Source organism: Rattus norvegicus, chromosome 15 (assembly GCF_021556685.1).
Source record: "Rattus norvegicus strain SHRSP/BbbUtx chromosome 15, alternate assembly SHRSP_T2T, whole genome shotgun sequence".
Classification (NCBI taxonomy): Eukaryota; Metazoa; Chordata; class Mammalia; order Rodentia; family Muridae; genus Rattus; species Rattus norvegicus.
The window spans coordinates 56,245,299-56,258,347 of NC_141548.1; the positions used below are offsets into that span (position 1 = coordinate 56,245,299).

The 13,049-nt window shown below is 41.4% G+C and overlaps 1 protein-coding gene across 3 annotated transcripts in view; it reads right to left on the minus strand.

Moving 5' to 3' along the window:
• Positions 1-640: 640 nt before the first annotated feature.
• The window catches only part of Lrrc63 (leucine rich repeat containing 63), a 37,292-nt gene continuing 24,883 nt past the window's right edge, over positions 641-13,049 (minus strand). For all 3 annotated transcript variants that reach the window (XM_087586334.1, XM_087586335.1, NM_001024803.1), the window contains 2 exon segments: positions 2,421-2,660; positions 641-1,319 (listed from right to left, as the gene is read on the minus strand). In XM_087586334.1, the coding sequence (XP_087442460.1) occupies positions 1,079-1,319; positions 2,421-2,660 (481 nt within the window). In that variant the 3' untranslated portion in view covers positions 641-1,078.

Below are 13,049 nucleotides of genomic sequence, written 5' to 3' on the forward strand. Positions count from 1 at the left end.
TCAGGAACAGCCAAGGATGCCGTCTCCAACAGCAAGCAGGGATTTGAGAGCACAGCACATAGCATTTGAAACCTCAAAGCCAGTCCCTAGTCCTTCAACCAGGCCACACTTTCTAATCCTTCTGAAACTGTTCACCAACTGGGAACCAAGTATTCCAACATACAAGTCTGTGGGACCATTCTTATTCAAACCACCACACCTTCTTTTGGACAAAATAAACTCTTAAACGTTGTTTACAAATTAGTTTTATACATATTAGTGCTTTGCTACATGTATCTATGTGGAGGACATGCATGTATGTATGTGGAGAACATGTATGCTTGGTGCCATCCTTGGAACTGGAGTTATAGGTGGTTCTGTGTGGGTACTGGGAACTGAATCTGGGTTCTCTCCAAAAGCAACAAGTGCCCTTAACTGCAAAGTCATCTCTCAAGCTTTCAAAATAAATGCTTAAGGCCCCAAGTTCCACTTTAGGGGGCTACTGCTTTACAGTGTCATTATGTGGGCTCTGCTTCCTGGTTCGGCTACTGTTGAAGCCTGCGCAGTTAGTCTCAGTTTCATGGGGGTATAAGCCAAGGTAACCAATGAAGATTGTACTAGTTTTTGAAGAAGCAGGGAAAACAATTCAAAAAGCTAAAAGTCAGTTGGCAATTAATCTTTTTATTCTCAGGAGAAAGACTAGTTGGTTGGCAGTGAGGAGGGCGCACAGCTAACATTTTGTACCTGGACACATAACTTTGTGGCCTCGTGCAGCAGAGTTCCCCATATTGGCTTCAAGCTGCTAGCCTGTCATTGAACATGGGTTCAAGAACAGACAGAGTATAAGACGCAGTTCTTTTGGCAAATGTTTTGAACCTTCCTCCCCTCCCCTTTACTGTAAACATGTTCTCCAGGAAATTCTCAAGGTCCCTACTGAACTCCAAAGGCCTTTCCTACTCCTCGAGTCAGAGCTTCTAACAATCAGGCTCTCAGGAGGAGGAGGATCACCGAGAGAACTCAGCAGAGAAGACCCATGGGTCCCCCGTACAGAGCCTGTGCTCTAAGAGGTGAATTACCCATACATAACTATGTGTGGGTTTTACAAATAGAACGAGACGTTGCTGACCTTTCTCTCCTTTACCCAGTCCATATTGAGAGCTATTCTCCTACTAGGAAAACCTTCTAAAACAAAACTGCTTTCTCTGATCTCCAAATAGCAGGAAAGAGAGCAGACATGGAACTTAATGGGGACGTGTGATAGCCCAAAGATATTACAGGATCGGATGATGCCGAAACCTTCACCAAACTTGGGACCATGGCACCAATCACAGTCAGATGTGCTGAAACAGAAGGGACAGTAAGTCGGTATTTGAGTTTCTATAATGCAAAACTCAAGGCTTTTTTTCTTATCGAGCTTATACCTACACAAGGCGCTTACTACTAAGTCATAATCTAAGTCCTAATACAACAGATTAGCTGTGTGTGCAGGGGACCCATTTTCTAAGGTAAAGCTGTGCAAAAGTGAAGCTGAGGATCCTCATCTTCTTCTGAGGCCCTGGGGATTAAATCCAAGCCTTGGTGAACACTGTGTAAACATACTATCACTGATGTCACAGAATATCACAGTGGGTGTCAGTGGCAGAACAAAGCCACTCATTTATGGCCAACAAGTAAAAGGAACTAGGATCCCACAGTTCCCTTAAAGGGCATGTTCACATGGCCCATGCATAAAGACTTTAGCTACAGTCCTCTGAGAGATCATCAAGACCAAAATTATGCTATAGCAATGTCTTTATTGAGTACTGATATTTTATATAACCCTGGTAAAACATTTTACTTAGACATACTATAAATACTTGTACCATCCATACAAACCAGAAATGATGATTTATTTTGACTTAAATAGTCAAAATAGTTATGTAACACCTAGACATAATGGGCAAGTTTGCGTGGACCCTAAGAACCCTGGTCTTGAGGTTGAGGTCAGGTAACAAAGCTGATTGCTTGCTGATTCCAGATGTGAAAAGGAGAAGTCAGATCTAGTCCTGATAGCTCTCGTATCAAAATGGAGTAAGACACATCCCATGGGGCTAAGCAGTTTTTGAAGGGAATCGTTTGTATGCACTTAGTAATTTGTAGAAGAGATTTAACCAACAGGTGCATAGAAACTGTGCACCATCTCAGCAACACACTGTTCTCAGTGAACTTCAGAAATAACTGGAGAGTGTTATAAAACAGGACTGACTTAGGTTCCATTAGTATATTGCAAAGCAAGAATGAGTAAATGAACTGTGTGTAAAGGGGTGTGTGTAAAGGTGTGTGTGTGTGTGTGTGTGTGTGTGTGTGTGTGTTCAGGTATGTGTGTATGCGCACATGTGTCTGATGTGTTAGTAAAGTACTTAGAGATGTGCTTTGTAAAAACCACGTTAGAAATCACTCACCTTATAAGATATTTTTGAACTACAACTGGGTCATAATCAAGTATTTTATGTAGATTGTTTTTAACAATGAACAAAGAACAAATATGAGTAAGCCGTGGAGGGTTATTGCAGGAATTCTCTAACCAAAACGGAGGAATAGTGAATGTATTCTCAAATTCGAGTTTGACCAAGTTAAGCTTCAAAATCCCAGGTGGAAATGCTGTTATGTTAGTCCCGTCAACAGTCAGTTTTTCAAGTGACCTGTACATAAGAAAATCATATTTTACAAGATAATCAAGCAATTTAAAATATCCACTCGAGTTTTGGTACTGATGTTCTTGAAACCTGGCACCTCTATTTTAATATTTTCTTAGAATCAAGAGAATTTCCTTATAAAACAATGGAACCAATTTATTAGGCAAAGAAGTATGTTTGTGTGAACAGAGCAGCCATGCATGCAGTTGGAGGTCCTTACAAACTGTCACCACTCTGGGAAAAGAAACATCCATAAATTCAGGAACACTAAGAAGTGTCACAGCACACAAACACACAATGTGGTGACATGCAGAAAAATTGTTTTCAAAGACAACCCAGACACCACACATGAGTCTTCATTAACGCCTAATAAAAGCAATAACATATATAACCTCAAAACACACTGTTATGTTACAGGTTGTCCCCTCAGCACCTTGGTCCCTTACTCGTCACTGTGTCAATTGTTTCTAATAGTCCTTGTCCCTTTATTCAAAGACAGAGGGTGTGACTGGTCTTTGTCATTGCCTCAGGGGTGTTTTCCCGCAGTCCTTTCTCTCTTTGCTATTGAGTGCTGAGAGCAGACGGAAAAGTTCCTGTTCACATCGAACCATTGTCAAAATGCTTTCCAGAGGAATAGGCTGGCATGTGGACTCTAGATGCTGGAGCAGGTACTTCTGAACTCCCCTTGACAATCTGGGCTCACATAAACTTTGCCCCAAACTGGTTTCTCTAATTCTAGCTCTTGCTGACGAAAGTAATATATAATCAAAGGGGAAGGGTTATTTCAAATAAAGAGATGGGGTAGCTCTTTGAATACAGCTTCCATGACTGTATCTCGTGTGGTCAGCTAAATGAGGAAAGTCCCAAACTTGTATTTTGTCCTGAAGGACAAAATTAGACACTGTCATGTTCCCTTTACGTGAGACACACGCCTTGGGGTCAGTAGCATAGTCCTGCTATGATCCGAACATTTCTGAACTTCCTTTCATCCTTTATATTAAAAATTTTACCATGCGGAGGAAAATGCCTAGCGCCATCCTGTGCACAGGGTCCTGAGCGAAGGTGGGGCAAGCCCTTCTGGTTGCGTCCCTAATGGAGAGCTGAAACCTGGATCTGAGAAGCAACTCAAGGCCTGAGAACAGAGGTAAGACCAACTTTTCTGCTCCAAGTGACCTGCCTGGTGGACTCACAAAGGCAAAATTCCTCTGGGACTGGGCACTTCCCACTTCTAGCTGGGACCGGAACCTCACTGATCCCAGCCCACAGCTCCCTGCTCCCAAATCCTGTGGGAGAGAGAGCTCACCTCCCAGACATGTGGGCACTCCTGAGACTGCAGGGCAGGAGAGACCACCAATACTGCCCACCCCTGCCCACATCCCTGGCCCAATAGAAAACCTTATAGGGCTTCTGGGAACAGGAAGAGAGGGGCACTCATCTCTGCGGTCCAAACACCACCCGGATCTGAAGGGACCCAGTCAAACAGCTCCCTGCACCCAAATCCCTTGGGAGGGAGAGCTAGACCTTCAGAGGGACAGACACGCCTGGGAAGCCAGAGGAGACTAGTCTCTGCCCATATTTCTGACTCCAGAGGAAAACACCTAGCACCATCTGGGCCCCCTGGGCACAGGGTCCTGAGCAAAGGTGGGGCAAGCCCTTCTGCTTGCTGCCCTCACGCAGAGCTGAAACCCCGATCTGAGAAGCAACTCCAGGCCCGAGACCAGAGGCAAGACCAACTTTTCTGCTCCAAGTGACCTGCCTGGTAGACTCAGTACAAACACCCACAGGAACAGCTGAAGACCAGTAGACAGGAAAGACTACACGCCCGAAAGCAGAACACTCTGTCCCCATAACTGGCTGAAAGAGAACAGGAAAAACAGGTCTACAGCACTCCTGACACACAGGCCTATAGGACGGTCTAACCACTGTCAGAAATAGCAGAACAAGGTAACACCAGAGAAAACGTGATGGCAAGAGGCAAGCGCAGGAACCCAAGCAACATAAACTAAGACTACATGGCATCATCGGAGCCTAATTCTCCCACCAAAGCAAACACTGAATATCCAAACACACCAGAAAGGCAAGATCTAGATTTAAAATCACATTTGATCATGATGATGGAGGACTTCAAGAAAGACATGAAGAACTCACTTAGAGAAATGCAAGAAAACATAAATAAACAAGCAGAAGGCTATAGAGAGGAAATGCAAAAATCTCTGAAAGAATTACAGGAAAACACAAACAGGTGAAGAAATTAAAAATGGAAATAGAAGCAATCAAGAAAGAACACATGGAAACAACCCTGGAAATAGAAAACCAAAAGAAGAGACAAGGAGCTGTAGATACAAGCTTCACCAACAGAATACAAGAGATGGAAGAGAGAATCTCGGGAGCAGAAGATTCCATAGAAATCATTGACTCAACTGTCAAAGATAATGTAAAGCAGAAAAAGTTACTGGTCCAAAACATACAGGAAATCCAGGACACAATGAGAAGATCAAACCTAAGGATAATAGGTATAGAAGAGAGTGAAGACTCCCAACTCAAAGGACCAGTAAATATCTTCAACAAAATCATAGAAGAAAACTTCCCTAACCTAAAGAAAGAGATGCCCATAAACATACAAGAAGCCTACAGAACACCACATAGATTGGACCAGAAAAGAAACTCCTCCCATCATATAATAGGCAAAACACCAAATGCACAAAACAAAGAATATTAAAAGCAGTAAGGGAAAAAGGTCAAGTAATGTATAAAGGCAGACCTATCAGAATTACACCAGACTTCTCACCAGAGACTATGAAAGCCAGAAGATCCTGGACAGATGTCATACAGACCCTAAGAGAACACAAATGCCATCTCAGGTTACTGTATCCAGCAAAGCTCTCAATTAACATAGATGGAGAAACCAAGATATTCCATGACGAAACCAAATTTACACAATATCTTTCTACAAATCCAGCCCTACAAAGGATAATAAATGGTAAAGCCCAACACAAGGAGGCAAGCTACACCCTAGACAAAGCAAGAAACTAATCATTTTGCAACAAAACAAAGAGAAGACAAGCACAAACATAATCTCACATCCAAATATGAATATAACAGTAAGCAACAATCACTATTCCTTAATATCTTTCAACATCAATGGACTCGATTCCCTAATAAAAAGACACAGATTAACAAACTGGATACGCAATGAGGACCCAACATTTTGCTGCCTACAGGAAACACACCTCAGAGAAAAAGGCTGGAAAACAACTTTCCAAGCAAATGGTCTGAAGAAGCAAGCTGGAATAGCCATTCTAATATCAAATAAAATCGATTTTCAACCAAAAGTCATCAAAAAAGATAAGGAAGAACACTTCATATTCACCAAAGGAAAAATCCACCAAGATGAACTCTTAATCCTAAATATCTATGCTCCAAATATAAGGGCACCTACATACATAAAAGAAACCTTACTAAAGCTCAAAGCACACATTGCACCTCACGCAATAATAGCAGGAGATTTCAACACCCCACTCTCATCAATGGACAGATCATGGAAACAGAAATTAAACAGAGACATAGACAGACTAAGAGTAGTCATGAACCAAATGGATTTAACAGATATTTATAGAACATTCTATCCTAAAACAAAAGGATATGCCTTCTTCTCACCACCTCATAGTACTTTCTCCAAAATTGACCATATAATCAGTCATAAATCAGGCCTCAACAGACACAGAAAGATAGAAATAATCCCATGCTTCCTATCAGACCACCACGGGCTAAAGCTGGTATTCAATAACAGTAAAAAAAGAATGCCCACATATACATGGAAGTTGAATAATACTCTACTCAATGATAACCTGGTCAAGGAAGAAATAAGGAAAGAAATTAAAGACTTCTTAGAATTTAATGAAAATGAAGGTACAGTATACCCAAACTTATGGGACACAATGAAAGCTGTGCTAAGAGGAAAACCTCATAGCTCTGAGTGCCTGCACAAAGAAACAGGGGAGAGCATACATCAGCAGCTTGACAGCACACCTAAAAGCTCTAGAATAAAAAGAAGCAAACACACCCAGGAGGAGTAGAAGGCAGGAAATAATCAAAATCAAAGCTGAAATCAACCAAGTAGAAACAAAAAGGACCATAGAAAGAATCAACAGAACCAAGAGCTGGTTCATAGAGAAAAACAACAAGATAGATAAACCCTTAGCCAGACTAATGAGAGGACACAGAGAGTGTGTCCAAATTAACAAAATCAGAAATGTAAAGGGAGACATAACAACAGAGCCAGAGGAAATTCAAAAAATCATCAGATCCTAATACAAAAGCTTATATTCAACAAAACTTGAAAATCTGCAGGAAATGCACAATTTCCTATACAGATACCAGGTACTCAAGTTAAATCAGGAACAAATAAACCATTTAAACAACCCCATAACTCCTCAAGAAATAGAAGCAGTCATTAAAAGTCTCCCAACCAAAAAGAGCTCAGGTCCAGATGGGTTTAGTGCAGAATTCTATCAGACCTTCATAGAAGACCTCATACCAATACTATCCAAACTATTCCATGAAATTGAAACAGATGGAGCGCTATCAAATTCCTTCTATGAAGCCACAATTACTCTTATACCTAAACCACACAAAGACCCAATAAAGAAAGAGAACTTCAGGCCAATTTCCCTTATGAATATCGACACAAAGATACTCCATAAAATTCTGGCAAACCGAATCCAAGAGCACATCAAAACAATCATCCATCATGATCAAGTAGGCTTCATCCCAGGGATGCAGGGATGGTTTAATATACGGAAAACCATCAACGTGATCCATTATATAAACAAACTGAAAGAACAAAACCACATGATCATTTCATTAGATGCTGAGAAAGCATTTGACAAAATTCAACACCTCTTCATGATAAAAGTCCTGGAAAGAACAGGAATTCAAGGCCCATACCTAAACATAGTAAAAGCTATATACAGCAAACCAGTAGCTAATATTAAACTAAATGGAGAGAAACTTGAAGCAATCCCACTAAAATTAGGGACTAGACAAGGCTGCTCACTCTCTACCTACTTATTCAATATAGTTCTTGAAGTTCTAGCTAGAGCAATCAGACAACAAAAGGAGATCAAAGGGATACAGATTGGAAAGGAAGAAGTCAAAATATCACTATTTGCAGATGATATGATAGTATATTTAAGTGATTCCAAAAGTTCCACCAGAGAACTACTAAACCTGATAAACACCTTCAGCAAAGTGGCTAGGTATAAAATTAACTCAAATAAATCAGTAGCCTTCCTCTACACAAAAGAGAAACAAGCCGAGAAAGAAATTAGGGAAACGACATCCTTCATAATAGTCCCAAATGATATAAAATACCTCGGTGTGACTTTAACCAAGCAAGTGAAAGATCTGTATGATAAGAACTTCAAGCCTCTGAAGAAAGAAATTGAAGAAGATCTCAGAAGATGGAAAGATCTCCCATGCTCATGGATCAGCAGGATTAATATAGAAAAATGGCCATTTTACCAAAAGCGATCTACAGATTCAATGCAATCCCCATCAAAATTCCAACCCAATTCTTCGTAGAGTTAGACAGAACAATTTGCAAATTCATCTGGAATAATAAAAAACCCAGGATAGCTAAAACTATCCTCAACAATAAAAGGACTTCCAGGGGAATCACTATCCCTGAACTCAAGCAGTATTACAGAGCAATAGTGATAAAAACTGCATGGTATTGGTACAGAGACAGACAGATAGACCAATGGAATAGAATTGAAGACCCAGAAATGAACCCACACACCTATGGTCACTTGATTTTTGACAAAGGAGCCAAAACCATCCAATGGAAAAAAGATAGCATTTTCAGCAAATGGTGCTGGTTCAACTGGAGGTCAACATGTAGAAGAATGCAGATCGATCCATGCTTATCACCCTGTACAAAGCTTAAGTCCAAGTGGATCAAGGACCTCCACATCAAACCAGATACACTCAAACTAATAGAAGAAAAAGTGGGGAAGCATCTCGAACACATGGGCACTGGAGAAAATTTCCTGAACAAAACACCAATGGCTTATGCTCTAAGACCAAGAATCGACAAATGGGATCTCATAAAACTGCAAAGCTTCTGTAAGGCAAAGGACACTGTGGTTAGGACAAAACAGCAACCAACAGATTGGGAAAAGATCTTTAACAATCCTACAACAGATAGAGGCCTTATATCCAAAATATACAAAGAACTCAAGAAGTTAGACCGCAGGGAAACAAATAACCCTATTAAAAAATGGGGTTCAGAGCTAAACAAAGAATTCACAGCTGAGGAATGCCGAATGGCTGAGAAACACCTAAAGAAATGTTCAACATCTTTAGTCATAAGGGAAATGTAAATCAAAACAACCCTGAGATTTCACCTCACACCAGTGAGAATGGCTAAGATCAAAAACTCAGGTGACAGCAAATGCTGGCGAGGATGTGGAGAAAGAGGAACACTCCTCCATTGGTGGGATTGCAGACTGGTACAACCATTCTGGAAATCAGTCTGGAGGTTCCTCAGAAAATTGGTCATTGAACTACCTGAGGACCCAGCTATACCTCTCTTGGGCATATACCCAAAAGATGCCCCAACGTATAAAAGAGACACGTGCTCCACTATGTTCATAGCAGCCTTATTTATAATAGCCAGAAGCTGGAAAGAACCCAGATGCCCTTCAACAGAGGAATGGATACAGACAGTGTGGTATATCTACACAATGGAATATTACTCAGCTATCAAAAACAAGGACTTTATGAAATTCATAGGCAAATGGTTGGAACTGGAAAATATCATCCTGAATGAGGTAACCCAATCACAGAAAAACACACATGGTATGCACTCATTGATAAGTGGCTATTAACCCAAATGCTTGAATTACCCTAGTTGCACAGAACACATGAAACTCAAGAAGGATGATCAAAATGCGAATGCTTCACTCCTTCTTTAAAAGAGGAACAAGAATACCCTTGGGAGGGAATAGGGAGGCAAAATGTAGAACAGAGGCAGAAGGAACACCCATTCAGAGCCTGCCCCACATGTGGCCCATACATATACAGCCACGAAACTAGATAAGATGAACGAAGCAATGAAGTGCAGGCTGACAGAAACTGGATGTAGATCTCTCCTGAGAGACACAGCCAGAATACAGCAAATACAAAGGCGAATGCCAGCAGCAAACCACTGAACTGAGAATGGGACCCACGTTGAAGGAATCAAAGGAAGGACTGAAAGAGCTTGAAGGGGCTCGAGACCCCATATGAACAACAATGCCAAGCAACCAGAGCTTCCAGGGACTAAGCCACTACCTAAAGACTATACATGGACTGACCCTGGACTCTGACCTCATAGGTAGCAATGAATAGCCTAGTAAGAGCATCAGTGGAAGGGGAAGCCCTGGGTCCTGCCAAGACTGAACCCCCAGTGAACGTGATTGTTGGAGGGAGGGCGGTAATGGGGGGAGGATGGGGAGGGGAACACCCATATAGAAGGGGAAGGGGAGGGGTTAGGCGGATGTTGGCCCAGAAACCAGAAAAGGGAATAACAATCTAAATGTAAATAAGAAATACCCAAGTTAATAAAGATGGAGAAAAAAATTTACCATGCAATTTGCTTTGATCATGTTCGTTCCCCTATCCTAACTTCTCCCAGGTCCCCTACCTTTGTTTTTTATCTTTTTTTAAAAAAAATTACAAACACAAAAACAAAAAACACAAAGCCCAAATAAGACAAAAATGCTGAATCAAACAGAAAGTACATACACACACACACACACACACACACACACACTCACACACACACACACATACACACACATACTCTCATACACACACACACTCTCATACACACACACACACTCACATTCACACACACATACACACACACTCTCATACACACACACACACACACACACACACACACCACACACACACACATACACACACACATACCCCAGGATCCTTCCCAAACAGCAACAACAAACCCCAAAGAAAACCATGGAGTTCCCTTTGTGACGGCTCTCGGGCATACAGCCTGCCCTGGGGTATAGTCACTACGCCCAATGAGATTCCATTGGAAAACACTGATTTCTTTTCCTTTGCCAGCATGTAGCTTCAAATAATTACTGGTAAGCAATGAACCCCACTTCCACATCCCCACTCTCAGTGCTGACACTCTCCGGCTTGAACCTGTTCAGGTCTCGTGCATGCAGCCAGTTTTTGAGTTCATATGGGCATCCATCCTGCTGTGTCTGGAAGATGCAATGCCCTGGAGGTCATCCAGCATCTCTGGGTCTTACCATCTTTTAATCTCCTCTTCTGGCTAGATCCCTGAGCTCTGAGGAGTACGGTTTCATGAAGACTTCCCATATAGGATTGAGTGTTCCAAAGTCTTCCACTCTCTGCACATTGTGTAACTTTGGACCTCTCTGTTGGTTCCCATCTACCCCAAGAAGAGTTTTCTCTGTTGATGGCTGAGTGAGGCACTGGTCTACGGGCATGATGGTTTGTATATGCTCAGCTTAGGGAGTGTCACTATTAGATGTGGCCCCGTTAGAGTAAGTGTGTCAATGTGGGTGTAGGCTATAGGACCCTCATCCCAGCTGCCAGGAAGTCAGTCTTCCACTAGCAGCCTTCAGATGAAGATGTAGAACCCTCAGCTCCTCCTGCACCATGCCTGCCTGGATGCTGCCAAGTTCCTGCCTGGAGGATAATGAACTGAACCTCTCTCTGAACCTGCAAGCCAGCCTCAATTAAATGTTGTCATTTATAAGACTTGCCTTGGTCATGGTGTCGACTCTTCACAGCAGTAAAACCCTAACTGAGACAACAGGTGTTATATCAAAATGCCATCAAGGAGTCGTTTTATTGCTATGTTGCTTTAGAAGAATAATAGTATTTGGTTTTCTGTAGGTTCATAACCTATCTGGTCTCAGCTTGATCAGTTTAACAGCATTAGGTATGAGTTTTATTTCATGGAATAGACCTTAAATCCAAGCAGAAAGTGGTTGGTTACTCCCATAACACTTGTGCCACTATTATGCCAGTATATCTTGAAGGCAGCTCTCTGTTGTAGGTTACAGTGTTTGTAGCTGGTTTTGTGATTAGGTTTCTCCTCTTGTAGTGTATAGAGCACTTTCTATACTATGAATCCTGGTCAGTAGGGTTAACACTTCTAGTTAGGCATCAAGATTTATCTAGTTACTCAACAAGATGTAACTCATACCTGGCACTGGATGTTTTTGTTGGTGGAATAAGATGTCTAGGAAGCATTGTATCCTCCATTGTCTTAAGATTCCATTTAGATTTCTTCTATATATCTATATATTTTAGGAAGCTTCTACAGTAATAAGTTTCCATATGGATTTTCAAATGACCTTTAGTGTTAGTTGTCCCTCCCCCATACCCTCAATTACCCTTTTCTGCCATCCCCCTCCTATTTAATACTAGATCAGTTTCCCTTTTAGCCTCCAGAAAACTATATCCTATTTTCCTTTTCATGGGAGATCCTCTCCTCCACACTAGTCCCTTACTAGGTAATTAACCTCTGTGGTTATTTGGATTTTAGCACATATATTGACGCTTAAGAGCTAACATCCACATGTGAGAAAAAAAAACATAACAATATTTGTCTTTTTGGCTCTGGGTTACCTCTTTCAGGATAATTTTTTTCCTAACTCTTACCCATTTACGTGCAAATTTTATCACTTTATTTGTCTTAACAGCCAAATAATATCCTGTTGTTGTAAATGTGCTGCTTTTCATTGTGTGTTGAGACCTTCCTGAGGAACAACCACACTGCCTTCCACTATGGGCATACCAGTTCACACTCTCCCCAGCAGTAAATAACTGTTCCCCTCCCCCACTCCCCAGCACATGCTGTCTTTTGTTTTATTGATCTTGGCCATCCTGATTGGTGTAGGGTGGAATCTCGAAGTAGTTTTGATTTGCATTTCCCTGACAGCTAAGGATACTGGTCATTCTTTAAGAAGTTCTCAACCATTTGTGTTTCATCTTTTTGAGAAGTCTTCTGCTTAGCCCTGTACCACATTTCATAAATGGTTTGTTTTCTTTATGCTCAGGGGTTTGGTGTGTGTGTGTGTGTGTGTGTGTGTGTGTGTGTTTAGTACTCCATATATAGTTGACATTGACTCTCTATCAGATGCGTAATCAGTAGGCATTTTCTATATAGACTTCTTCACCAGAATCGTGTCCCTTCCCATACGCAAGCTACTCAGTTTCATAAGGTTCCAATGTATTAATATTTGGTCTTAGTGCCTGTGCTATCAGTGTGTTGTTCAGAAATTCCTTTCCAGTACCAGTGAGTTCAATTCCTCTTCCTCCTCTGCCAGGTTCAGGTTATGTCCTAGT